The sequence below is a fragment of the Aythya fuligula genome, chromosome 3 (assembly GCF_009819795.1).
Source record: "Aythya fuligula isolate bAytFul2 chromosome 3, bAytFul2.pri, whole genome shotgun sequence".
NCBI classification, from domain to species: domain Eukaryota; kingdom Metazoa; phylum Chordata; class Aves; order Anseriformes; family Anatidae; genus Aythya; species Aythya fuligula.
This window is the reverse complement of record NC_045561.1, coordinates 117,429,242-117,453,339: the sequence shown is the minus strand read 5'-3', so window position 1 is coordinate 117,453,339 and position 24,098 is coordinate 117,429,242. Positions and strand designations below refer to the sequence as shown.

The window sequence follows — 24,098 nt, the reverse complement described above, 5'->3', positions numbered from 1 at the left end:
TCTTCTTTTACATCTCCTGGCACGAAAGGCAGCAGCATCCCCTCACCCAGCTCCTGCAGCGACAAGTGGGAGGCTGGAGGTGCCAGCAGGAGTTTTGTGAGCTCCAGCAGAGTCTGACCACAGCCTGAGTGCTTTGTGAGACACAGATGCACCAGCCCTGCTCTGGAAAGGTATCTCAGGACCCTGAGAGAATAATTTAGTGAGCTGCTTATGGAGTTTTACTAAAGCAAAGAGGATACACTGCGCTGCTCTCATCCTGTCACACTGAGGAACGTGTCTGTGGGTGATGGTACAAGGAAAACCACAGCAAAAGCCTTGGATTATTAACAAATTGATCATTTGGGCTGATTTGTTCTTAAAGCCAAGTCTCAAACCCAATAATAAAATATGGAATAAATCCAAAGGTAGCATTAAAGACCTGATTTGGCAGCGTTCAGCTTTCGGGGTGCCATTCCTCACACAGGAGGTGCCCCGCTTCCACTTGCAGGCTTGCCGTTTGGAAATCAGTTCAGAAGCATCCCCGGGCTTCCAGATGGTGAGATTCCATCTCATTGATCTCCTTATTACAGGAGCAATATTTCATTAACGACTACACCGGCCTGCCCGAACCCAGCTGCACTGAAAGCAGCCCCGGTCGGCAGAGGGAAAGCCTTTAACGGGGACAGACAAGGCCAGAGCTCACAGATCTTCCCACTCTACCCCAAACCAAATGAAGTATTTAAGACCTAATCCCAGAACTTTTTCACTTTCACGAAGTGCTGCCACTGGTGTGGCCACCGGGCATCGAGGGAGACGGGGAGAGCGAAACGTTTCTGCTGCTAACCCCCAAATTTGGCAAGTTTGTGAGGTTTTAGATGCACAGCCTATGTCATGTCTTGAGGCTTCTTCCAGAGATAGTTGCTGGAATATTCAACCCATCTGGTAAAGTATTACTGAGAGGCTGGGGATTTAGGATGACTCACCAGGCATCAGAGGAATTCATGATCAATTTTCTCTCCTCTGGCCTGAGATTTGAAGCGCCGAGGAAGAAACACTCGGCAATCTCCAGAGCTGGCCGACCCGTTATTAAACTGGCGTACCTGAGCACCCACCTCATCCCACAGCAGCTCTCCAAGGAAGCTCTCCCCACGCAGTGCACAGCCTCAGAAAGAGGTTTCAGCAGCTGCCCAGCACAGAAAGGTGGGATCTGAAATCAGCCTTTGCTTCTCGACCCCCCTCTCTTGCTCATCAGAGCCGGGGGAGACCATTAATGGCACAAACACGAGGTCTGGATCGAGGAGCAACTGGAAAGGTTTCCACAGATCTGGAGCTGAAGAGCTCAATCAGACGTTAATGACCTCTGGAGAGCAAAAGGAGGGAGAGAAAAGAGCAGGAAGAGGAGAGCAGGAAGGCTCCCCACACCTCTCAGGAATCCCTGCAACGTGTTCCCGTAAGCCACAGGCACGCTCAGCAGTTGGGGTGGCTCTGCCTGAAGGTTTTTGCCTTGCACACCTTTAATAAATGCATCAGGACGCTCCAAATATCGACTGCTGCTGATTCACAAGGAGCGAGAACGAGCAGGCAGGGAAAAAAAATCCATCAGGATTTAGCCTCACTGCTGCCTGTGTTTGCTTCATTGCCCCTCTTGCAAATTCCTGAGACGATTCCTAAAAGTTGTGGAGCCCAGGAGCACCACGAGTGGATGGAGTCACTCCATTTTGCACCTCTGCAGCGCGAGGAGGTGCTTAGGAGGCAAGCTAATGAATGACCATAGTGTTCATTTAACCTGGTGCTTAAAACTGTGCGGGCATCACCCCTTACCTGCTCTGCAGAAATAATTTTGTTCGGCTTTGTTCTCCCCAAAGCACACGGGGATGGGCAGCTCGTGAGGGCGTTTTTCTCCAGCTCTCCCCCAAATCCTCTGCTGCTGCAGCTAAGGAAGGAGGCCGATGAGGCTCGGCACCAGCTGATCCTCCATTCAGAAATCCAGCCTGCCTTCCCGTCGCCACCTTCAACCCCCGGCGCACTCAGGCGTGCAGCGCTCCTGGCCCGCGTCCACGTTAATTTTCTACTTGACAGAACACAAATAGAAACCTGGTCTGGGGGAAAAGTGATCATCTTGCCGCATAGTAATTAGCTTACGGTGGCGGTGGCGGTGGTGGTGGGGGGGAGGACGGCCTCCACGCTGCCTCGATAAGGCTGCTACGTCACGGGGCTGGAGCGAGGCTCCAGCGAGATTTCGCTGCAGGGAGACATGAAAGCTCTGCTTCAGAAGATGAGGCGTGCTCGTGTGGGTCTGGCTGCTGCTCCAGCCACCGAGTAAATTATCAATGAGGTGCGTTTCGAGGCAACCGGAGCCGGCGCAGGGACAGGTGACAAAATGCCTGCACTTCAAAGGGAAAAAAAAAAAAAAAAAAATAAAAGAGGAAAGGGCGCTTATTAAAGGACCTTTGCGCGTCTGGTTTTAACAGGGCGAGCACCTGCGATAGGGGAATTCAATCTCATCCCCCACCCCTCCCCAACAAGCATCTTCTGCGCAGAGATAAGGAGACAATCCTGTTGGTACAAGCCAAGCCAGCCTGCTTTGCCGATGCCAGCACAAACAGATAACGCTGACAGACGTCACAGCAGATACTGCAGTTGAAAAAAACAGCTCTTCCGTGGCCAGAGCACTGTATTTATAGAGCCGGCTTTTTGCTGCTCGAAAAGTAATTTACAACACGGAAATACTTTGTCTGCTCACTCCTGGCCCTTGCCCTTGGAGTCAGCAGCGGTCTCACCTCGGGCACCTCCGCTTTCAGGGAGCCAGCTCCTAGGCAAGGGCACTCAGTGACACACCAACCTGTTAAGGATGACATGGCAGCATGAAGTTGTCATCTATCCCCTTTTGGCAGCCGATTTAAGATGGGTAAATAGGGGTAGAGACAGCTCCTGGGCAGCTGGGCACCTTCAGCTCCTCTGCTGGGAGTAAAAGGAGTCCCCTCGGTCACGGCCCCACCTCGACTTGGCACGTGATGCTTGGATTACAGGGGTAAAACAAAAAGTGCTGTCACTGTTAGGTGCCACTGGTACTAAACCTGCTGCTCTCTGCTGTCTCCACAATAACTACAGGTGGAGGGAGCTGCTTGTGCTGAAATACACCCGGTGCCGACAGGGCTCTGCACGTGCCAGTGCTGTAAAAGCTGACAGGAAAGCGGCTGCCACGCAGAGAAGATGTGTGCGAATATGTGAAGGGCACAGAGAGGCAGTGCCGGGCAGTACAAGCAGTGTTTTGAGATGATACCACTGGAAACGCACGTGGAAATTCAGTGGCAGGAGGGGACACATCCTTTAAAACAAAACAACAAAAAAAAAAAAAACCCACGCATCAATATCACGCCCAGAGTCAAAGCGAGGCGTTGCGGTGCCAGGGCAGGATGTGGGTTTGGCACAGCCCCAACCCTCCTGACAAAGAGGAGCGTGCGATTAAGGACTTGGCAAGGAGCTGGCAAAGCACGACAGCCCAGATCGTGTGCTGGGAGCCAGGGGAGCGTAGCGTAAAGCCAGGCTGCCCGGGCACGGGCGAGCTGTGACGCAGGGATGTCTCGTGCTCATTTATTGCTAAGCTGCCTCTTGGCACCGGCTGGCCGGAGCTGCTCAGGTGTCTGCCAGGGCTCTGGGCCATTCCAGGGGCACCGAGTCCTTGGGAGGGAGCTTGAGTGAGTGTTTGTGTGCTGCTGCCATCGCTGCGCTGCCACGCTCACCCACGTGCAGCCTCCTGTCTGTGTAGACCCGCTGCTCATAGTCTCCATCCTGATTTCCTAGGTGGCCGAAGTGAACAACACGTGTTAAAAGAACAGGAACATTTGGAATGGGAACTTTCTCAGAGCTGCTGCTGCATCCACATTATTTAAGTTCACAAATGTTATTTGCAAAGGAAGCAGGGAAACATTCCTGCAACATGTTCTTCAGTATCATCTGTAACTATCTCACATTGAAGAGGAAGGTCTCTGTCCTGAAATCTTATTTTTCAGATGCTTCAAGTCATTGGAAAGCACTGGCTTCAGTCTCTCTGGTCCTCGTTACTGCAAAAGCCAGCCACCAACATGAGGGGACGACAACAGAGCAATCAAGTTGATGCTTAGAGGAAAAACAAAGGCTCCATAATGGAGGAATTTGTGTAAGTGCATCAAGGCAGGAGCTTCATGCTTCTGTCATTTAGGGTGGAGAGGCCTCTGGACTTCCAATGTTTTAAAATATATACTGCATTTCACATGCTCATCACATTTTAAAGAAAGTGTAATTCTTTACACACGTGATTTTCCTGAAACCAAAGCACTACAGCGAAAACCACAGCTACCCTACCTTGGGTCACTGGAGTGTGCATCCCCGTACGACTGCCTGAAGTACTTGCGAGGGGCAGATGGGGCTGGTTACGGGGTGCTGAGCAGCAAAGTCAAAATAATTGGTTATAGGGATGCTCCAGGAGACAACAGGAAAGGTTTTAAAGAGGGCTGCCCTTCAGCCAGCGTTACTTAGGCTGAAGGATGACTTCTCCCAAGCTCAAGGTAAGGCAGCGAGGCGTTACAACCACCACCAGAAAGCTCGGGGAAAGGGACGGGGAGAGGAGTTTATCAGTTGTTGCAGGCAGACAGACTGGCAAGGCAGCGAGTCCCTGGAGGCTATCGGATACAAAGGCACTCTCTCTGACTTTAGAAGTCCTTGAGCAACACGCGGCTGGAGGGCAAGACGACGTCTGGAGGCTCACCCGAGCCTTGCCTCCCCTCCCCAGACACCCGGCATCGGCGGTGTGAGGAATGACACATCGATCCGCCCCGCTGCAGCACGCTCCCGTCCCGACAGAGGCAGAGGCTGGAGCAAAGAGGCTGCAAGTTGGCTCAAAGAACAACAGGTACGAGGGCTGCGCTCACGCCGCAGGCTGGGAGGAACACGGGGAACGAGCACGGAGCTCGTTTGTTTGCTCTAAATCATCCTCTGAAGGCTGTGCAGCTTCTGACAAAAAAAAAAACAAAAAACCTTACTGGTTGAGTCACCGCATGCAACTGCTCCTCGCTGGCTCCCAAAAGGAAGCGCCAAGACCTACGGGCTGCAAAAAGGGAGACGCACATCGAGCTCTCCAAAATCCCACCCTAAATTAACAGATACCTGCCCGCTGCTGGAATGGTGAAAGAGGTCCCCAGAAGTCCCCAGAAGGGACCGGAGTAGGATCATCCTGCCAAAAGGAGAGAAAATGCTGAATGCAGAGCTCGAGCACCTGGTTATTGCCAAAAAGGAAGAAGAAATTACAAATTCAACAAGCTTACTGGCCCATCCGCTGGTCTCAAACACCAAGGTTGTCTGTTTTTTTTTTTTTCTTTCACATTTTCAGCGCCTAAGGACACGTGGATATCAGAGGGGGAACGTGTTTAAAATTGTTTTAGTGTAATTTAGGTTTTTTGGGGGGGCTTTATTCAAGGGGAAAACGATGCAAATCCCAAGCAGGTACAAGTAGAAGCAGACCAAAAACCAACCAAAAAATGCAAAAAGCAAAAAAACACACACAAAAAAAAACCACACACCACCACCACCAACAACAAAACAAAACAAAAAAAAACAACAAAAGGCAAAGAAAACACACATGCAATTACAAATGCTGGAAAATGGAAAAACAGACATTTCAGATCAGACCTCCCCAGAGCTCTGAATAATAGAGTGATGCCTCCAGGGTCTACCATTCAGCTACCCAAGCCTGCATACTAATATACTACTCACATCAGAGGAGTAGAAAGGCACCACTCATGCAGAAAATTACCTTAAATGAGCAACGACTTCATGATAAACAAGCCGCTTGCTTTTTTACTTTGCTCTTTGATTTAGGTGGTGGGGGGCACCTCCTCCCTGCCAGTGAGGAGCAGAGAGCACGCTGCTGGCTCTGCGCAGAAACCCCGCGAGCAAAAACCCCCAAACCTCCCCGTTGCTGCAAATGTTTAATTCTGGTTTGTTTGGTCGAACATCCAGGGCTGAGGCTGCATTCCCCAGCAGCCAGGAGGCAAGCTTTGGGAAGAGCATTTGGAGGATCTGCACGTTGGCAGTGCCAGAGGTGTGACCACAGCATCATGGAATGAGAATATCCAGGGCTTTGCTCGTTTCCCATGCCCTCAGCACCCGAATTTCCCCACGTGGTGCCAGAATCCAAGCTGCCCGTCCTGACGCCGCTCACAAATGCTCGTCTTGCCTTGCAAAATGCACTCCTAGCGCATTTGTCATTGATTCTATAGTCAATTAAATGCAGTTCTCCCACCGGCCCTCTTCAAATGAAGTGATATTTAACTAGATACTCCACGAGGCAGCTGCTGTACAGCCGAGCTTGCTTTGTGCATCATTCCCCGGTTCATTGCCTGCGATGACTCCTGGGTGCCTGATGCAGGGGACCTCAGATTTTCCTTTGTTTGAGCATAACCTTGCGTGGTTTTACCTACTGCTGGAAGGGCGATCCTGGTAAATCCTGCCGCATCTTTCGCCTTGTCTGCTTGTCGGTTAAATATCTCTCAGAGCAAAGAGGCAAATTTTGAGAAGGCAGGCTCAGCTCATCGTGTTTACCCCAAGAGCAGCAAGAACAAAACACTGTGGAAAGAGTCTGTGGGGAAACACTTTTTTTTTTTGCTAGGAGTACAAATTAATGTACTCTGAAGGAGCGCAGGAACTGATGGCGTTCATTTGCACAGTCCTGTATGGCCCTGAAAAGGAAAATTTGCTAACTTTTCAACGAGTACCTCATCTCCTGGCCCTGGGAGAGGTCCTCGCCCTGCTCTGCTTAGGATGAGAGCAGCTGATGAGGTGCAGGATGCTCCCCAGCCCACGGGGTGAAAGCAGCAAAGCAGGGAGGAGAGTTACAGCTTCTCCGCCAGCCTCCAGAAGTGAGCAAAGTGCCCTGGAGATAAGGCTGCCTTAAGCCAGAAGTAAATTCTTGGCTGAAGCAGCGGTTGAAAAGGTGGACCGCGAGCCTGCATCACAAATTTGGGTTGGAAACACGACAAAAGATGAAACCCGCGACTCGACGAACTCCAAACCCAAAGCTTTGACTGAAAACAAGCTTTAAGCCCTTAACCCCTGCGCAGGCTTGAAAGGGAGGATTACCACTTGTGGGCAGTGTGAGAACACTGGCGGTCAGAGAGGACGATTCCTAAGCAAGAAAACTACATTTATTTTTAAATCCCTAAAAACTACTATTGCTCACAGTTCTGATTCAAGTCTATTTATACCGCTGCGTATTACAAGTCGCTTGCATGGAAGTCACCTCCATTTCCTCGTGGATCTGATCTCTCAAATACTTTCTGCCTAAGCCAGCCTCACGGTTTGTGGGTGTTTTTTTTTCGCCCCAAGTTGTTTGGGTTTTATAAACTCGGGGATCGTTTGGGTTGAGGTTGGAGAAAGGGTTGCTGAGGATGAAGGGAGCACAAAAGGTGCACAAAAGGCATCCCCACACATCCAGCTCCTGTGTCAGGTTTGTCTCACTGGTTCTTCTTTTGCCCACTCTAAGGAAAGCTCCTGCAGATGGAGGCAGGAAAAAACACAATGGAGCACACACCAGCAAGAAAAGCGTGCACGGAACGGTCAGATGGATGCAGACCTCTGAATTGACTGGATTTTCAAAACTTAAAACAGAAAAATATCGAGGTATCTCAGCGCAGTATTGCCTGGAGATTGTGCAATGTCCATCTACACAAAGCCTTAAAGAATTAATATAGTTGAGCGTGGTTTAGAAAGTGAGAACCTGGGACAGATGCAAGCCAGACAAAAGTCTCTGGTGTGTATCATACAGAAGTGAGGCCACATGACAATATATTTTATGTAAATATATTTATATATATACATTTATAAAAATATAAAAGCTTCCTACCAAAACATGCTTGCAGAATGCTGTTTTTTGCAGCAGTGTCCTTGCTTAAGAACAGCAATATTCCTGTTCATGCCTTTCTTTCAACCTTTTTGTTCAACCCAAACCCCAGCTAAGACAGTATCAAGCCCATTTTCAAAGCTGTTACATTCTTAAACATATAAAAGTGAAGTTCTTTAAGAACTAGGGGATTGTACACAGTAGCTGTTCCATAGCACCAACCCACTAGCACGGGTTTATCCTTGGCTTCTCCCAAATCCACCTAATTAATTATTTTTTTTCAAAGGCCATCAATCTAAAGCAGACAAACATCTCAGAGGCACTTCATTAACATCCCCATATTTCCACTTATCTTGGGCCACTTCTTCTCTTATTAATAGCTAATGAGATTGGCGTTTCTAAAAATATCCAGCCAGCAGTGGAAGCAAAACTCCGGGGAGCCCTAGCGAACCCCATCAATCCTCGCAGCACTTCAGAGCCTCGTCCTGCGGTCTCCTGGGCACACCCTGCCAGTTGGCAATCTCATTCAACATCCAATATGAACTCTGAGGCACCGATTACTCGAGTAATTTATTACTTCGAAGGTGACCAAAAGGCTGTTTACACGAGCAAATCAAGGTACTTGAGAGCGTTATCGAACGTGCCCTGAAACTTTACCTCTGATTCCTACGCCAGCTCCGTTTCTCTCCCCTTACCGCTCTCCCTTGCAGGTGGATTTAACACCGGTGTGATGCATCAGATTTACTTTTAGAAAGTTCTGAACCTCCGTAGCTGCAAAAGGCAAAGGCACAGTTTCCTTAAACACATGAGACAGCGTGCTCGAGCAGCACCAACAGACTGGGGGATGAGTCACCGACTGTAATGAACGATTTTATCTCTCGCGGAGACTACAGAGAACAGGTGGTATTAGTTTAATTTCTATTCACAGCCCTGTGATTGTGGATTCCTGACTGCTGCAGCATGCATAGGAGAAAGATGTTGGGATCAGTCACCCCAAGCTGATTATTACGGTCCTAGCGATCTTAATCAGGAGGCAATCATGACTTACTCACTTGTCTCCCATTTACATGTTTGTATCGAGTGATTTTACAGTACTGCCTGATACAGAATATAAAAATGTGAACGCGGTGAAATACGCCACTGACTCACTGCTGAGGGGGAAGGAATTTGTGCCCTCCTGGAAGCAAGAAGTGGGAAAGTGCAAGACACAACGCCTGACCCAGCCAAGGGGACATGCGAGCTTGCAGGGAAGTGAAATAGTGTTTAATTAAGAGCATTGACGAGGTTACACGTGGGAAGGAAGCGGAGTCAGAGGGGAAAAGATTGTGACTGAAGTCCTCTGGGGTGCCTGGACGAAAGAAAATTGGCTCTGGCAGCTGACATGCTCCTGCAAGGAGAGAGGTTTTCTAGCAAGTGAGGCTCTAGCAGCCACAGCTCGGGATGTCAGGAAATGTTGGCTACCGCCCTGAGCAGGCAGGGCAGCGAACCACCTGGACAGGAGAGATGTTGCTGCTGTAACCTTGCTAAAAACAGACTAGGATGACTTTTTTTTTTTCCTTCTTTCCTGTTTGTCGTAACAATTGTGACGGCACTGCTCGTTTTGGATGTTGTACATCAATGCTTTCATTTGAATTGACCTTAACCTGCCTTGAATTAAATGCATTTCCAAGGTAACCTCAAGCCACGCTTCAATCCAAGGCTGTGGCAACGAACCAGCCAGAGACTCCTGGAGCCCTCTGGACAAACCTGGCTCCCCAATTCCTTCTCCAAAGGGTGAGCAGACCCCGGAGCAGCCGCATGACCCCTGGTGTGGAGAGAGGGAAAGTGTCTTCAGTGATGGGCAGAGCAGAGCAAGGCTCCCTGGCAGCAGCAGGGCACCAGGGGACACCCTGCCCCTTGGGGACCCTAGGAGATGTGCTGCCCTGAATCAATCAGTAAGAGATGTCCCTACACAAAGCCAGGGTAGGGAACAGTCTCAGATGATGACTGCTGCTAATTTCTAACCAGAGCTGAACCTGAATCTTAGAGATGAGCCCTAATTAGCCAGTAATCACAATCTTTTGTAAAGCCTTACCTTAAAACCTCACGCATTTCTTTTTGAAGAAATGAAAGACTGAAGAGAAGTATTTCTAATTTGCAAAACAAGAACTGTCAGAGTACAGAAACTCAGCGATTCACTCGGTTACTTTACCAGCAGAGCCTCGGGAAGGTTTTGGTCCAGAAGGACTAGCACTGACCCACACAGTTCTCTGGCAGAGAGCATGCATCAGCATGCATCGGGGACCATTCCCTGAAGAGGCAGTTTGGAAGTTCTGGCACTATTTAATTAACTAGTACTGATGTAGCCATTAAATGCCAGACTGGAAAATACTGCTGGAGAAAGGACGCTGTAAAAGAAAACACTGCAACAAAGCATTAATAAAAACATGTAGTACTAATGAGATAGGGAGCCCTGCGAGAGACATTTTGAAAGCAGATTTCCCTTACAGGCTTCTCTCGAGACAGTAGGGAAAATTTTGCAATATGTTGGAGCCCTAACCTCCCAATGGCTTCCCAGATTAAAAATCTATGCCGAAACCAAAAGCAGCAAAACCAAGTTCATCCTCTGATGCAGAAAGAACTTCTGCCTGCATTTGTTTTTCAGATAAAACTTACAGGAGGACTGAAATTCAAGTGAAATCATCTCCAAGGAAACAGCTGGAAAACTTCTGTTCACTGCAGATGCTGTAGTAGTCTGTTATAGAGACAAATTGTACCGTATCGTACTTTGCAGCCCAGGAAAAAAAAAAGTTAAAAATCACAGACAAGGTCTTGGTAAGATGACACAAACTGTGCACGCAGCAGGACAGGCTCCTCGCGCTGCATTTCAATGCAAAGAATCCATTCTTCATATCAGACTGCTAAAATACAGCTACAATTAGTAACACAAATGCTTCAACAGACCATTTTTTAGCAATTGCTGTGTGTTTTCTGTTCTTGACGAACTAAATGTTCTTTATCACGGAGAGACTGTGGCTGCCTCTCTCCATGCATCCCAAACCAAGACGTTACTGGCACAAAAAAAACCACCAAAACCCCAACATTTCCACTTGAGGAGCTACCTGGTACGGCCATTTCTTAACCCAATGAAATTCCCAGTTCAAATTTTCAAATTGACTCCTGTGCAGCAGCCACAGGGAAGCACGACTGGGCTGTGTCTTAAGAAAAGAAGGAACGGGGCATCTAGAGAATACAGAATTATCTTTAAGCATCTGGCCGCTGCCTGCGCATTGTCCTCGCTCAGACTCTCGTCACAAGTACTTGTTGAGACAGCTCACTTCAGCTCTCCTGCACCCCGTGACATGACACAGCTGGAAACACACACACAGGCTGTCCACTTCACTCAGCAGCTTGGAGCAGATCCGTGGTTTGCTGCTTTCCAGTGGTTTTTGGTGGGCAGGGAGAGGATTATTGTTTTTATAAAAGGCCTAACTTACAGCTCTTCTTGTCAAGTCCCAAAGCACGAACGAATCTCAGGCCAACAAGAGTTTCTCTCCCCATACAATTCACCACCTTCCTCTGTTACAGAACCTATATGCCTGTAAAAGCTTTCTCTAACTACCATAACTGCTAATATAAGAATAAATTAATGCACAAAGCTAGTTCTGACCTTGACTCCACACACACACACACACTGTGAGCTGCTGCCACTTTTTAGTCACAATGGCTGGAAAATGAAACAGGAGAAAGGGCTGCAGCTCTTTCTTACACAGCTCGCTTCTTCATGATAATGCTTAATGTATCCTAAAAGCACATCTGTCCACCCTAATGACGGTACTTGCAGAAAGGCTGGAAAATGGAGCCTGGCAATTTTCTATCCTCACAAACTCTGGAAAGCAGCCCTCAGCAATAACAACCTGTGACGGGGCCAAATCAGCGAGTTCAGAAATAGCAGCCTTCGGAGGAGGAAGCCACCCATGGTCACGCAGTCTGTCTCCTTCGGCACTAAGAGCAGGATGGATCCCTGCAGCGCGTCCTCTGGTATGCTGCTTGCGATAATAGTATTGTACTGGACAAAGCTATGATGGAATTTGACTCCATTACTAAGAAGCATCTGCTGATGCTCATTTTCAAGCTAATACGATGAATGTTCACAGCAGTGGTGCTGGCTGTAGTGGGTTTATTTTCAGATTAAGACGAAAAAAAAAAAAAAGGATAAAGCAAAGGTACCTGAAATTACAGCAATTTTCCATGACCCATGCTCCTCCTTGGCTATTCTCTCTGCCTCCTCCATGAGCAACATACCAAATCCCTGCAACAGGAGAAATAACAGGAGGAAAATATAAATTCTGTAAAAATAGAAAGTATAAGCAAGGTCAGAATGTAAGCATTAGAACATTTCCAACAGAGGTATGTTCGGGCACAGGAATGATCAGAATCTTTTTGCAGGAGAGGGCAAAGCACAGCGGCTTGGGAGGAGCCCTGCACAGAGGTGTACTAACACTGAACTTCACTGCAGATTTCTCAGTTTTTGGCTCTTTCTTCTTCAGAACATGAAATTATCCATATGCAGCTGCCTGACAGCTTCTCAGTGGCTTCTCATCCATCTGGATGGCTGCCTGGCTGGACAGGGGATGCTAGGGATTAAATAGAGAGCACAGGCACAGGATGAAGGTGTCTATGCTGTCAAATTTAAATTCTGGCCAGGTACATCAGTTGTAGTGGATGTGGCTAGAGCTGCTGTTGGCTTTTCTGATACAACCGTTGCCTTAGCGCCTCACAGTCTTTATTTCCACTACCCCTCTGGGAGCCAGGAGCTGTTCCCGTGCCCATTTCAGGCTGAAGAACTGAAGCATGCAGCGGCCACCAGGCTTGTCTGGGTGTCAAGTCCTGAATCAAGTCACCTGCGTGCCTCCTGCAGACCCACACCGCTCTCCAGAGCTCGTGGGACACCTACAAGGCTCAGCTCACGAGATGGAAGATGCCAAAGCAAAAAGGATTGCAGAAGAACCCGTTAATATTCTGGACCAGATCCATGCCTCTATTTACGTTTGGAAATCTTGCACAGCAGGGGTGCCACTGGAATCAAAATTCAAACCAGGGAATAGCCTTTCCACTCTATTTAACAACTTAGTTGTCCTATATATCTGGCAATAATTGATTGGATTAATTCACTTCCAACATTAGGATGCAGGAACTATGCTTGGCTCTTTGTTCATCTCTTCTCCTGACAAGATGTACAGACTCAGGCTGCGTTGAAACCAAAGTGGATGTGATTTAATTCTAAAACCACTTAACACTTACAGGCATTTTTAAATAACACACAGAAATCTTCATTCTAAATGTTCCTCTGATCAGAAATTGTCCCCGCAACAGCAAAAAACGTTTTCTGCTTAACCTCTTGAACACTGACACTTCTGAATGAACACCAGTGCGTCATATGCCATGAAATTTCAATTTCCAGCCTATTTTAAGGTTTGCAGTTGGCTACTTCCAATTGATTTTCTTTACTTTTTCTTTTTTAAACACTTTCGACGACCACTTTCCCCTTCCAAAATTTTGAAATGTTAGCTGTTTTGCAGCGGATAAATTCACTGTTCCTTTATTATTATTTTTAAAACAGCCACTGCGCTATGGCTATACGTCATCAGCATCCAACAAAACCGCATCTTAACACGTATACTCAGGGAAAGATTAATAAATACAAGGAAGTTAATTTAAAACATCAGCCCTGAGCAGTTCTGGCACCGAGGACAAACTGATTGCTTTTTTAAAAGCTCAGTTGAAAGGTTCAAAATCTACCAGGGCAAAATTTAATTCACATTTTTGCTCACCGCAAGCCACAGCATGTTACATGCAGCAGAAGGATAATGTGCAATTTTCATACAACTCACTGCAAGGAATTAGAGACACAGCCTTCCACTCCATTCTTTGCATTTTAAGATAAATATTCTCTCGTTCTGTAAATGTTCCCTTGAAGGAAAACTGGGAAGGACCGAAAAAAATCTCGCCTTCCCATCTGTAATTACTTTAGATTTCAGAAGTGAAATTCATCTATTGAACAAGATCCATTTTAGCAGGAAATAAAAAGACACAATGGATGTTTCCCTTTGTTTTGCTGTTACTCGGTTTGCAGTGAAGTCTGATGTACATACAGTACAGGATATCACAGGAAAGATACCTCAGAACCAGAGCTGCTTAGCACTTGAAAGCCAAATTAGCAGCAGGTAATGAGCTCTCGTATTGTATGGGCATGAGTAACGCAGATAGCATTCAGCCATGCTTTTTTTTTTTTTATCTCAGAGCAGTAGCGACTGCCTAAACACTATCACACCAGCAAAAACTCAGAAACAGCAGGATTTCAGCACAAGAAATGCAAGACGGAGCTTAGATTCAATTCTGTTTTTTACTGCAGTTGACTGTATTCCAAACGAAGAACGAAGCTCGGAGATGAAATTAAATTCTTCTCTAATTATACTGGGAGGGGTGGGGGTGTAAAAAAGCAGCACAGATGGAAAATGAAGACGGCTTGAGGTACCTGGTGCTGAAATTTTGAAGGATCCCGGCTGCTCACTGGGACCACGCTCCCATACACGTGCAGCTCCCGGACGATGGAAACACCTCCTTTCAGCTCGGGTCTGAAGGACTCCTCTGAACACTTCCTCAGTCGTAGAAGGCCAACGAGAATGTCCTGTTCTGGGTCTTCATAGGACAGGAAGGTCTCCCAGCCACCATTAGCCACGTAATCTCTCCTAACCAATTCAATCTGGTCGAAGAGAAGCAGCAGCGAAGAACACAAAGAGGGAAAGAAAAAAAAAAAAAAACAACTGTTAAAAATATTTAAGCAACATGTTGAACAGACCGAAACCAATTTCATGGATCCATAATCTATTATGATTCAGAGAAAACATGAAGTGCTTTCTTAAAGGCCAATTTAATTCTGGATGGATTTTAGCGGTCCTGGATAAGAACTGATATTCCTGCAATCATTACAAACAAAAACCCGGGCCACTTTAATAGAAACATCTTTGACAATGGGACAGAACTAGTTTTCTGTGCCTATTTGCATGCTTCCAGAAGGGCTGGTAACCCACGTGGCTGCCAGTTTGTAAGTCAGCCACCTAAAACTGTGATTCTTAAGTTACTTTTTATAATTACTGCAAGATCAACGGGGGCAGCAACTCTTTCGACTAAGCAAGGGACGTGCTGTCATTGAAATTCAGTTCCAATAACAACTCAGCTAATGTAGAATGAGTGGTTTTGCATCTGCCTTCACTAAACCTGCATTTAGGGCCGTGCCTTTACTTATTTGCACAAGAAAAAGCTTGAGGTGTCTACAGGGCATGGCTTTTCCAAGCAGCAGCCAACTTTACTAATTATCAGCTGTTTTTTTTTTCCAGTAAAAACACTGGATATAGCTACATGAGCGAACTGCAACAGGAGTTGATGTGAAGCAGTTGGTGCTGAGTGTCTGCTGAGTTCCAGAAGTCTTTGTAAGACATCATAAATTTCGTGTGCTTCACAGAATTAGGAGGATGTGCCTGTTTACTCATTTAGATTGTCCTGGAGACACCAAACGTATCCCAACAGGCACCCTGAGAACTGACCAGTAACACCACACCACGTGCCTCAAATCCAGTTCTTGCTACCCATCTACATAAAGGCAGTTCTGAAGATCACAACAAGTGGAAGGGAAAAGCAAAGTGAGAGCTGACAATAAAGATTGTGCTTGGGTAAAAAAAAATTGGTTCTGCAGAGCACCTAGCAGCTGTAAAGAGTAACTGATGGAGGAGAAAGCAGAAAGAGGGAAAAACGCCTTTTTCATGTTATCATGACCCACCATCATCAAGGAGCTGCCTCAGGACCCAAAAAACTACACAACATCAAGCTTCCTCAATGCAACAAGAGACCTGATCAAACCTCACACAACGGTAGCTGCGTTTCTTTGCAGCAGAGTTAGCACGGAGTTAATTTGACGTATCCTGTGGCTGATGATAAGAAAGTCACATCTCCGGCGACGTGAGTCACTCTGTTTGTGCCCTGAATTGATCTGGTGTGGCTGGAACAGCGACCCATCCTTGCTGCAGGGACTTCTTTGCCCATGTGTAATAACCAGCTGCTAAGCAGACCATAATTATTTCCCACCTTGCCTGGCTCAACAGATGAGTGGCAGCAGCTCTTGCTTATCTTGTGGTATTGAGGACCTGATGCCCACACAGAACATGTTTGGAGGTTTTTAGTTCTAGGCTGACCCCAAGAACTAGGCTCCATTAATGTCTCAGGTACACTAGGTGTGCTCCTGGAAGGCACCTTCTAAATTCATCTGAAAGCAATCAGGTTTTGTGTTTCAGGTTTTGAAGTTAGGGAATGATCACAGCATTCGTTTCAAAAGCCTACCCCTGAGCTAAACTAAAACCATCGTGTGTAGACATACCTCCACACCTCTGAGAGACTCCTTTAATTTAGGAACTCAAATGTGAATGGCCAACAGCAGTGGGTGCCCTGTGCACAAACGTGGTGGTGGTGTATCCAACATTTCCTCCCTGATGGCACAGGACAGGATTGATCCCTGGGTATACCTTGCCATGCTCTTCCCACTACTACAGAGACTCAAGCAAAGGACATCTGTGGGTTTTTGTGTTTTTTGTTTTTTTTTCTTTTTTTTCTACAAATCCTCTAATACCCAGAAATCCATGAATTAAAGATTTGTTTACAGAAAAGCCATAAGGGATTCTGTCGCCTGCCTGCTCTACTCCATGACGAAGCCTGGGTGAACACAGCTCACAATTAAATCCCTTACTGACTACAGAAGCAGGGCTCATTTCAGCACTGACGTACAGCTCACGGGGTGAGTGCCCGAACAGATGTCTGCCAATGTGCCAAATTCTCTGGGAGCACAGCTACAACTCCAGCTTGCTAAGGACGGCTGGCGCAGGCTGATCCAGATCTACTCCTGTGTACATAACACCACGAGTAAAATGGAAATGTACAGGCAAATACGAGGGCATGAGATACTCTGAAATACCCAGATTGGGCTGGTAGTGTCATATGGGGAACCCACTGCAGACAAGCAGTTGGGTTAAAGCTTAGTGCTAATTTAAAACAAAATGTTATTACACTCTGCTATACTGACAGTTCAAAGCGGCAAGATTTGGGAACTTCTGAGTTCTCCTGAGGACAAAAACAAAACAAAAACTAGTAAATGTGGCGCCATTGCTTGTTCTCCAGTAGGCCTAGAAGCTGTTATGCCAACGACCAGTCCAAAAGGCACTGGTAGGCAGATGAAGTAAGATTGCAGGAACCTCCACCAGGCAGCTTTATACTATCTGCATTTTAATAGCATCATAAGCACGTAGCAGACAACCTGATCTGCTCAGAAAAGTCTTGGATCGAGTCTTTAGTATTCCCCACCGTGCACAACAGAGGGGCCTAGGATAAAAAAATCCCTTCAAAGGGTTTGCAGCGACTCACGAGATGCACAAAGCCTTCTCCTTTATGGGATACTGGTGGAAACTTGGCAAAAGCCAGCCCGGCTCACCTCCTGGTCGGTCGGTGCCCAGCCACGCACTGCACGCTGCAGTTCCCTGTGTCAGACCCTCACCTGAACCACCCCGTGTGCTGGGGAAGAATAATTCTCGTTAGGGTGGACGACCATGTCAATATGCAGACCTATTAAATGGCTGGTACAGTCTGGCTTAAATTTGCTTTGACAAATAAAGGGAAAACCCAGGTGTAGATTGTGCTTGACCTAGAGCAGCTACTCCCTGCTTTGAAGCCAGCCTTCCTCTCACTAAGGCTCTCCACCGAGATCATTATCTTGATATAAAAAAAAAGAACTGTTTTGCAGAAACAGCAGCTTCTTACAGATATGAACCTGTATTAGTGTTAAAGCAGAAACTGTAACCGAGCTGTCATTGCCCTTTGCCTCTCCAAACCTGTCAGTCCAACCTCTCTTTACAGCAGCAATCCACCAGAGCATTTTTAAGGCTATTACGTAGCGCTATCCATCTTTAACCAGCCTGAGAGCAAGCGATCTTAACCATCTCCTTCCTCTGCGATGGAGAAATGCCACTAATTGAAAAGGGAGCTTAGAGACAGCTCTGTAAATAACCAGCTACGGGCAAGTAATCCACTTCAAATTGATTTCTTTTAAAGACTTTTAAAAGCAGACACACCATCACCATTGTAAAAATATATACAGCCTACTGATCCTGAACACAAAGAAGTTGCATCAAGTGTAATTAATTATAGGAAACGATTAATTTATTTTACGTCTGACATGATAGTCTCTCTTCTCAAGAGAATGTGTTGTTTATTTACAAAGCCGAGAAAAACATCATACCTTGTCATTAGTCTAAAGCTCATGAAAAATTATACCATTTTCTGAATTTTCCTCTTGGTTGCTGTCATGATAAATTTTGCTAAGACTACATAATGACATCCTCCTGCCACTCAGCTAGATGAGTTTAACAAAGGGAATATTCAACATAATGTTGCTTTGAAAACCCTGTGATAAGCTATTTGCTAACTACTCGGGAAATTTACAATTTAAATTAGATTAGCACTGCTGACAACAGACATCTTTGGAAGATATTTTGTGAAATGACCACGAATTAGGAAACGGGGAAAGAGCAGAAAGGCTGCATGGCCTATGTACAAATGAGTCTGTACAGCCTCAGCACAAATCTACCAAGAACAAGATAATTTATTTGGGATCATTACAGATTTCCATGCTGGATTTCTGTTATGCAGTCAGCGAGATGGGAAATATTCCACTCCAGCTGACTCTACATAATGGCAGGAGAAAAATAGAATATGGCTCCCAGTAATCTCTGATTTGCAAAGTGAGAACATCTTTCAGATGCTAAGCTCGGAGAATATTCATGCTACTTCTGGCGCCTCACTTGGAGCCTCTTTGATGCCTAAATTCTCAGCAGAGCTTCCAAAATGCAAGTGAGAGGACCTCTGCTAGGAATCTCTGTGTTGACACATAGATTAGTCCCGGTTTAGTCAGTCACATTTAGCAAGTGGGTACGTGCCCACTGCACAGTGTGTCATTCTGACAGCTTTCTACTTGAGAGAGGCAGCACTTGCTGTCTGGCACGAAGAATTCATGTTTGAAAGAAGAGACAATATGTGATGGACAAACTCTGTAATCATCGCAGTCTCTCCTTACTGTCAGCAAAGGAACAGGAAGAGAATGCTTCCAGGATGTCATTTATATGGCATGGCACCCATGCATACAAAGATAGATCCCACACGATGTGATGTTAGAAAGCTCATCTCCTTGGTCCCAAACATGGCCACGGACGTCCTGGCCACTCCCTGGAAGAATCGATCCCTTCTTGTAACTGGAGTGAGATGGAGGATTAATTTCCTGAACTGAATGTCTGAAGTTCAGCCCTGTATCTTTTCCTTTCTACAAAATAAGCACGGCAATGTTTTTGTGAACTATTTCAGGAAGGAAAAATACACCGTGTGTTACGTGCCCAATGGACCTGCTGACATTAATATATACAGATAGATGTGCAGAAGTGGATTTATACATGCTCTGTTTGCCTCTAGAAACATACACGTTCACACAAAAAGCTGTAAATTCGCCTTGCTAAATATTCAATCCTGTTCAGCATGCACATACTGTGGGTTTGCTATTTCCCAAATCCTTTTTTTTTTTTTTTTTAATGAGGGGGGAGAAAAGGGAAGGTTGAGAAGCAGTAAAAAGAATTACTTATTTTTTAAAGCAGTGCAAATAGTCAAATAACTGGTGGCTGTAGTCAGTTCGTTGAATATGGTGGCCCATAAATTCCAACATGTGACTGCAGTCAAACAAAAAACATCCAAAGCTGCTGTGAAAATAAATGGAAAACTGGATCCAGCTTCAAAGGCAAACTGCAGGGCTGGATGTTCAACAAATGGATCCCAAAACCTCCATGCATGTAATAAATTGTGTCTGTAGTTAGCTTTTATAAAGCAAATAAATCCTACCTGATACGGTCTCACTTTATGGTGAATTTCTTGAATTCCAACCTCTCTTGTCCTCACGTCACGACACTTGGAAAAGAAAGGGAGAGAAAAATTACATGGGAGAAAAACATTAGGATCCGAAACACACGGATTTCCAGCCAACCACTGGGTTCAAAACTCAGCTGACATAGCATGAAGCTGCAAGGTTGAATTTCAAACGGGTAGGCTTCAAAATACAAATGCTCACCAGTCCATCCCTGATATATCTTGGAGAGAGGTCTTTGTGCTAAATGGGAAGACATGCTGGTAAAAATCAATTCACTAAGCAACCATTACGGTTCGTGAGGAAAAGTACCCTTGATTCACAAACAGCAGGGTCTGGAGGGAAAGTCAGCATCCATAGAAGAAAAACAGAGAAAGACTTTGGTATAATCCATTTTTTGCCTACACTGGAAAGATTTAACATTGGCAAAATCTCTGCTGGGGCACCAGAGTCCTTAAATAGTCATTTTTTTATGTTCAGCAACCCTTTTTTCCTTTTGAACTATCACACAAGAACTGTTGCAGAAGTCCTACTCAAATATAAGAAAGTAAAGCTAACGCTGATCTGGCCTCCACAGAGGCTTGGGACCAGGAGAAAGTAGAAAACAGGCAGCCAGAAGAGATTTTCTCTCCTTTAGGAGTCAGAAAAGGGAAGGAGACAAAGCTCCACGCTCGGTGCTGAAGAGATGGGCTATAGCTCGCCTAACCTTTTGTGCTTCTCAGCAAAACCAATGAAAGTTGAGCGATTTGGCACCGATTCGTGTTAGTGAACAGTTGTGATACTCCCAGCACTCCTAATGCAGAGACTGCGTGAATTCACATCTTAGCAGGCCTTACTGTCAAGGCCGATGCAAGGGTTCATCCAACTTTTGTCAGCCAAGCACGGCCGCAATGCTTTTATCCAAAACAGCTGAGTTTAGTTGCTCACTGCTGTTCTCGGAGGGAAAGAAGACAGCTTTCACCAACGGGCTGTAATTGCTCCATCAGCAACAACACCTACCTGTCCGTATGTTTCCAAAAGCCCGACTTTCAGATAGGAAAAGGTGTCAAAATCTAATTCACACAGTAACTCGGAGCGTCCACAACAAGCACAGCTCTAGCTCATGCCCTGTGCTCTTCTCAATCCTTTTAAATACCATTATCAATACGGAACAACAATCTCCCAAACAGCAGGAAAAAGTGGGTTTTGTTTGTTTGTTGCTACAGTGGGCTATGCCAAAACTGGGATTCACTGTAGTGCCATGACTCTAGAGCAAACTCTTCTTTGTTTTACAATTGTTTGACTGCCCAAACAGTGCAGTAAAAGGCAGGGCACTTCCCTCTCTTCATTAAGAGCCTCAGACCTGAGAAAGGACGATGTATTCTTGGATGATGGTTTTAGATTCTGTGTCCCAATCTATCGTTTGCATGTCTCCAGTTGCAGCCAGTGGCTGGCAAGCTCAAAGGCCAGCATCCTGTGCCTCAAGGAATAATTTCAGGAAGAATTTCTTTCCAGCAATCGCAAACGCCAGTTGTGGTGCTGGCGTGCCTGATCCCCAGCCCTCAAAAACTCCTCACCGAGACGTTCTGCAAAGAGAGGATAAGACAAAACTGCCACAGCTGGCTGATCTTTACTGAGCATACGTGTATGATTCCTGCAAGTCCCTTCCTCATCTCGGCCTTCTCTCCTTTTCCAAGCTAAGAGAAAAAAAGGACAAAGCACATTTCTGGCTTTCTTCTCTGACCCAAGGAAATCACACCAGTACCTTACATTTCAGGCTATATTGCAGCAGATTGCCTGGTTTCTCATTCCACCAGCTGCAGTGTTTCTGCCTCACTAAATTAAAATTTATAATCATCTGCACAGCAGTGATTTTTTACAGATTTGGGTCTTCTAACAGCGATGACTGCCTGCTTGACAAGCCCTTTAATGGTTCAGCTCAGTTACCAGGCTCAGCCCTGACCACCATGGATCAGATATCCCCGTTTCTCCAGCTGGTCTTGATCAGGTTCAGATCAAGAGAAGTGGTTTTAGCATCAAACCCAGGGAAGAGTTCACTATTAGCCCTAAAGAGCTCAATTGAAAAGGCTTAGCTGCAGCACGGAGGTTGTCCCCCCTGCCTGGTTTTGAAGTGAAAAGCCAGCAGGAGGGATGGAAGCTTTGGTGGCCAGAAAAGCTGTCTGCCAAATCCTGGCTTGCTACCGGAGAGAGTCTGGAAGGAATGATTTAAGGAGAAAGTGCAGGGCATCAGCTCAGGAGAGATTAAGTTGGTAGAGAAAACCCAGCTGGAAGGAAGGCAGGCTGGAGTTTATTTGCTGATCTTTTGCACCGCAACTGCCAGATCCAAGCGAGATGGCAAAGGCAGTAGGGAGCTACACGTAGCCTAGAGAACAATCCGTGTTAAACACCAGCAACATAGTTCAGCACCGTGAGTTTATGTGGGGCTACAGGTACACAACACACAGCACAGCAGATGAAACCTTTATTATTGCTTCTTCAGTATCCTTGCTATTTAAACAAAGAGATGAAAGCTTAGCTTGTGTACATCTGTAAAAGCTGTAATTACTGTTCTGCCTCAAACCATTCCTTTACTTCTGCTTTCTTTTTTTTTTTTTTTTTCCAAAGCTTTCCCCTCTTATCCCCTGTGCCCCAATTAGAATAAAACAAAATCTAACCCATCCAGAAGCACACGCAGCCACACATCTGGATTTGGCTTTCGCATCCCTCCTAGTACACCAAGGCTCTCACTACAGTCTAGGTTGCTTCATGCTGGCCTCTTTCCCGTCCTGCTGGGATGCCTTAAAACCTCTTTAAGGAGGTTTTAAGGAAAAAAAAAAGGAAAGGTGAGCTAGAGGGAGGGAGCACTAAATCACAATAGACATGTATGGAACAGCTGTGTGAGGATCTGCCTCTGCACCACGACACCGAAGCAATTAAAACCCTAAAGGAACAGTGTGAAGGAGTGTGGGGTTCATGTGATGTTTTGTCTATGGAGTTGGGTGTCCCAGTCCCAAGAAAGGCAGAATTCAGGCATAACTTCACCAGAGGCTGCAGGAGCTTCAAACTGTGGCTGAGCAGAGTGTATGGGGCACAGCCAACGTTGACTGAGGAGCATCACGGCTGGGTACGCACACCTGCCTCTGACTTCAAGTATAATTGCACTTCCTCCCTCCTCTCCACTCCTGCTCATATCTTTTATTTGACCTTAGAAATATCAAGGATATCAAGGCTCATTTGCCTGTGCTGAAATCTCTCTTTGAAGATTTGTCTGGCCTCAGCCTAAGAGCTTTTCTTCCAATTGTTAGTCAAGTAAGTGCATGCGTGGGAAAGAGAAAGGAAGACGAATTTCTAATGGCATAAATTAAAAACAAACACTCCTGCCTTCTCTCTGCTTTAAAAGGTTTCATTCTGTTAAAAACCTGAATAAAAGAAAAGAGTTATCAAGTCCCTTCAGGAATGGGGGCAAATTCTAGACTAAAAACCAACAAAATGTGTCAAACAAAAAGAGCTTTTCCAAGATATCATCACAGCATATTCTGGTCACTACTTTCTTCTCAAAAAGGATCTGCTATTTTGTGTGAAATTATCAAACAGCTCTCCCTCAACATCAAGTGACAAATATTTTACCTGTGTCCCAAGATCTTTCATCCTGGCCAAGGCAAGCTCTCTCAGGTTCCCGTGCTCCACTCCGGAGCTCACTAGTGGCATCGGAATATCTCTGCGCATGAAAGGAAAAAGAAAAACCTCAAACAGCTGCATTAGCAGGCAATAAACCAGAAAGTACCATTATGGTCACCTAGGCCATGATCCCAAATAGCTGACCACAGAACTTACCTGAATTACCTTTGTTTCAAGTATTTGGTTGAAGAAGAAATAACACAGGCAAAAATCAACTAAAAGCAGGAGGAAAATGAAGGGAAAAAGCAATAGAGCTCATTTTAGTAAAAAAAAGTCCAAAGACAAAAGTAGGCTTTTACAACCCTGCGAAATAAGCTACAATTTTGCTCTCAGTTCTTCACTTGGAAAACTGAAAAAAGGATCACCCAGCCCAGGTTGTGTGTAGCCTAGGACTCCCAGAAAGATGTTCTTCATGGTCCCTGCTGCTGGAGACCAGGGGTTGGGAACCAGAGCTTGCCTTTCTGCTGGGTCTGAGCTGAATGCCCGTTGAGGAAAATTCCTCAGAATGACAACGTTTTTTTGTGTTGGGAAGCTTGCTGTTTAAAGCTGAGGAAGTTTTGTTTAGCTGATGATTTGCAGCAAAGCCCAGCTAGAAAATCG

At 45.9% G+C, this 24,098-nt stretch overlaps 1 protein-coding gene across 1 annotated transcript in view; it reads right to left on the bottom strand.

Annotated features, from left to right (window-relative positions):
• The window catches only part of ELP3 (elongator acetyltransferase complex subunit 3), an 86,249-nt gene that overhangs the window by 5,917 nt on the left and 56,234 nt on the right, over positions 1–24,098 (bottom strand). The window contains exons 11-14 of the mRNA XM_032185238.1: positions 23,448–23,538; positions 19,820–19,885; positions 14,373–14,600; positions 12,065–12,146 (exon numbers count right to left, since the gene is read on the bottom strand). Coding sequence (XP_032041129.1) covers positions 12,065–12,146; positions 14,373–14,600; positions 19,820–19,885; positions 23,448–23,538 — 467 coding nt within the window. The remainder of the gene's footprint in view (positions 1–12,064; positions 12,147–14,372; positions 14,601–19,819; positions 19,886–23,447; positions 23,539–24,098) is intronic.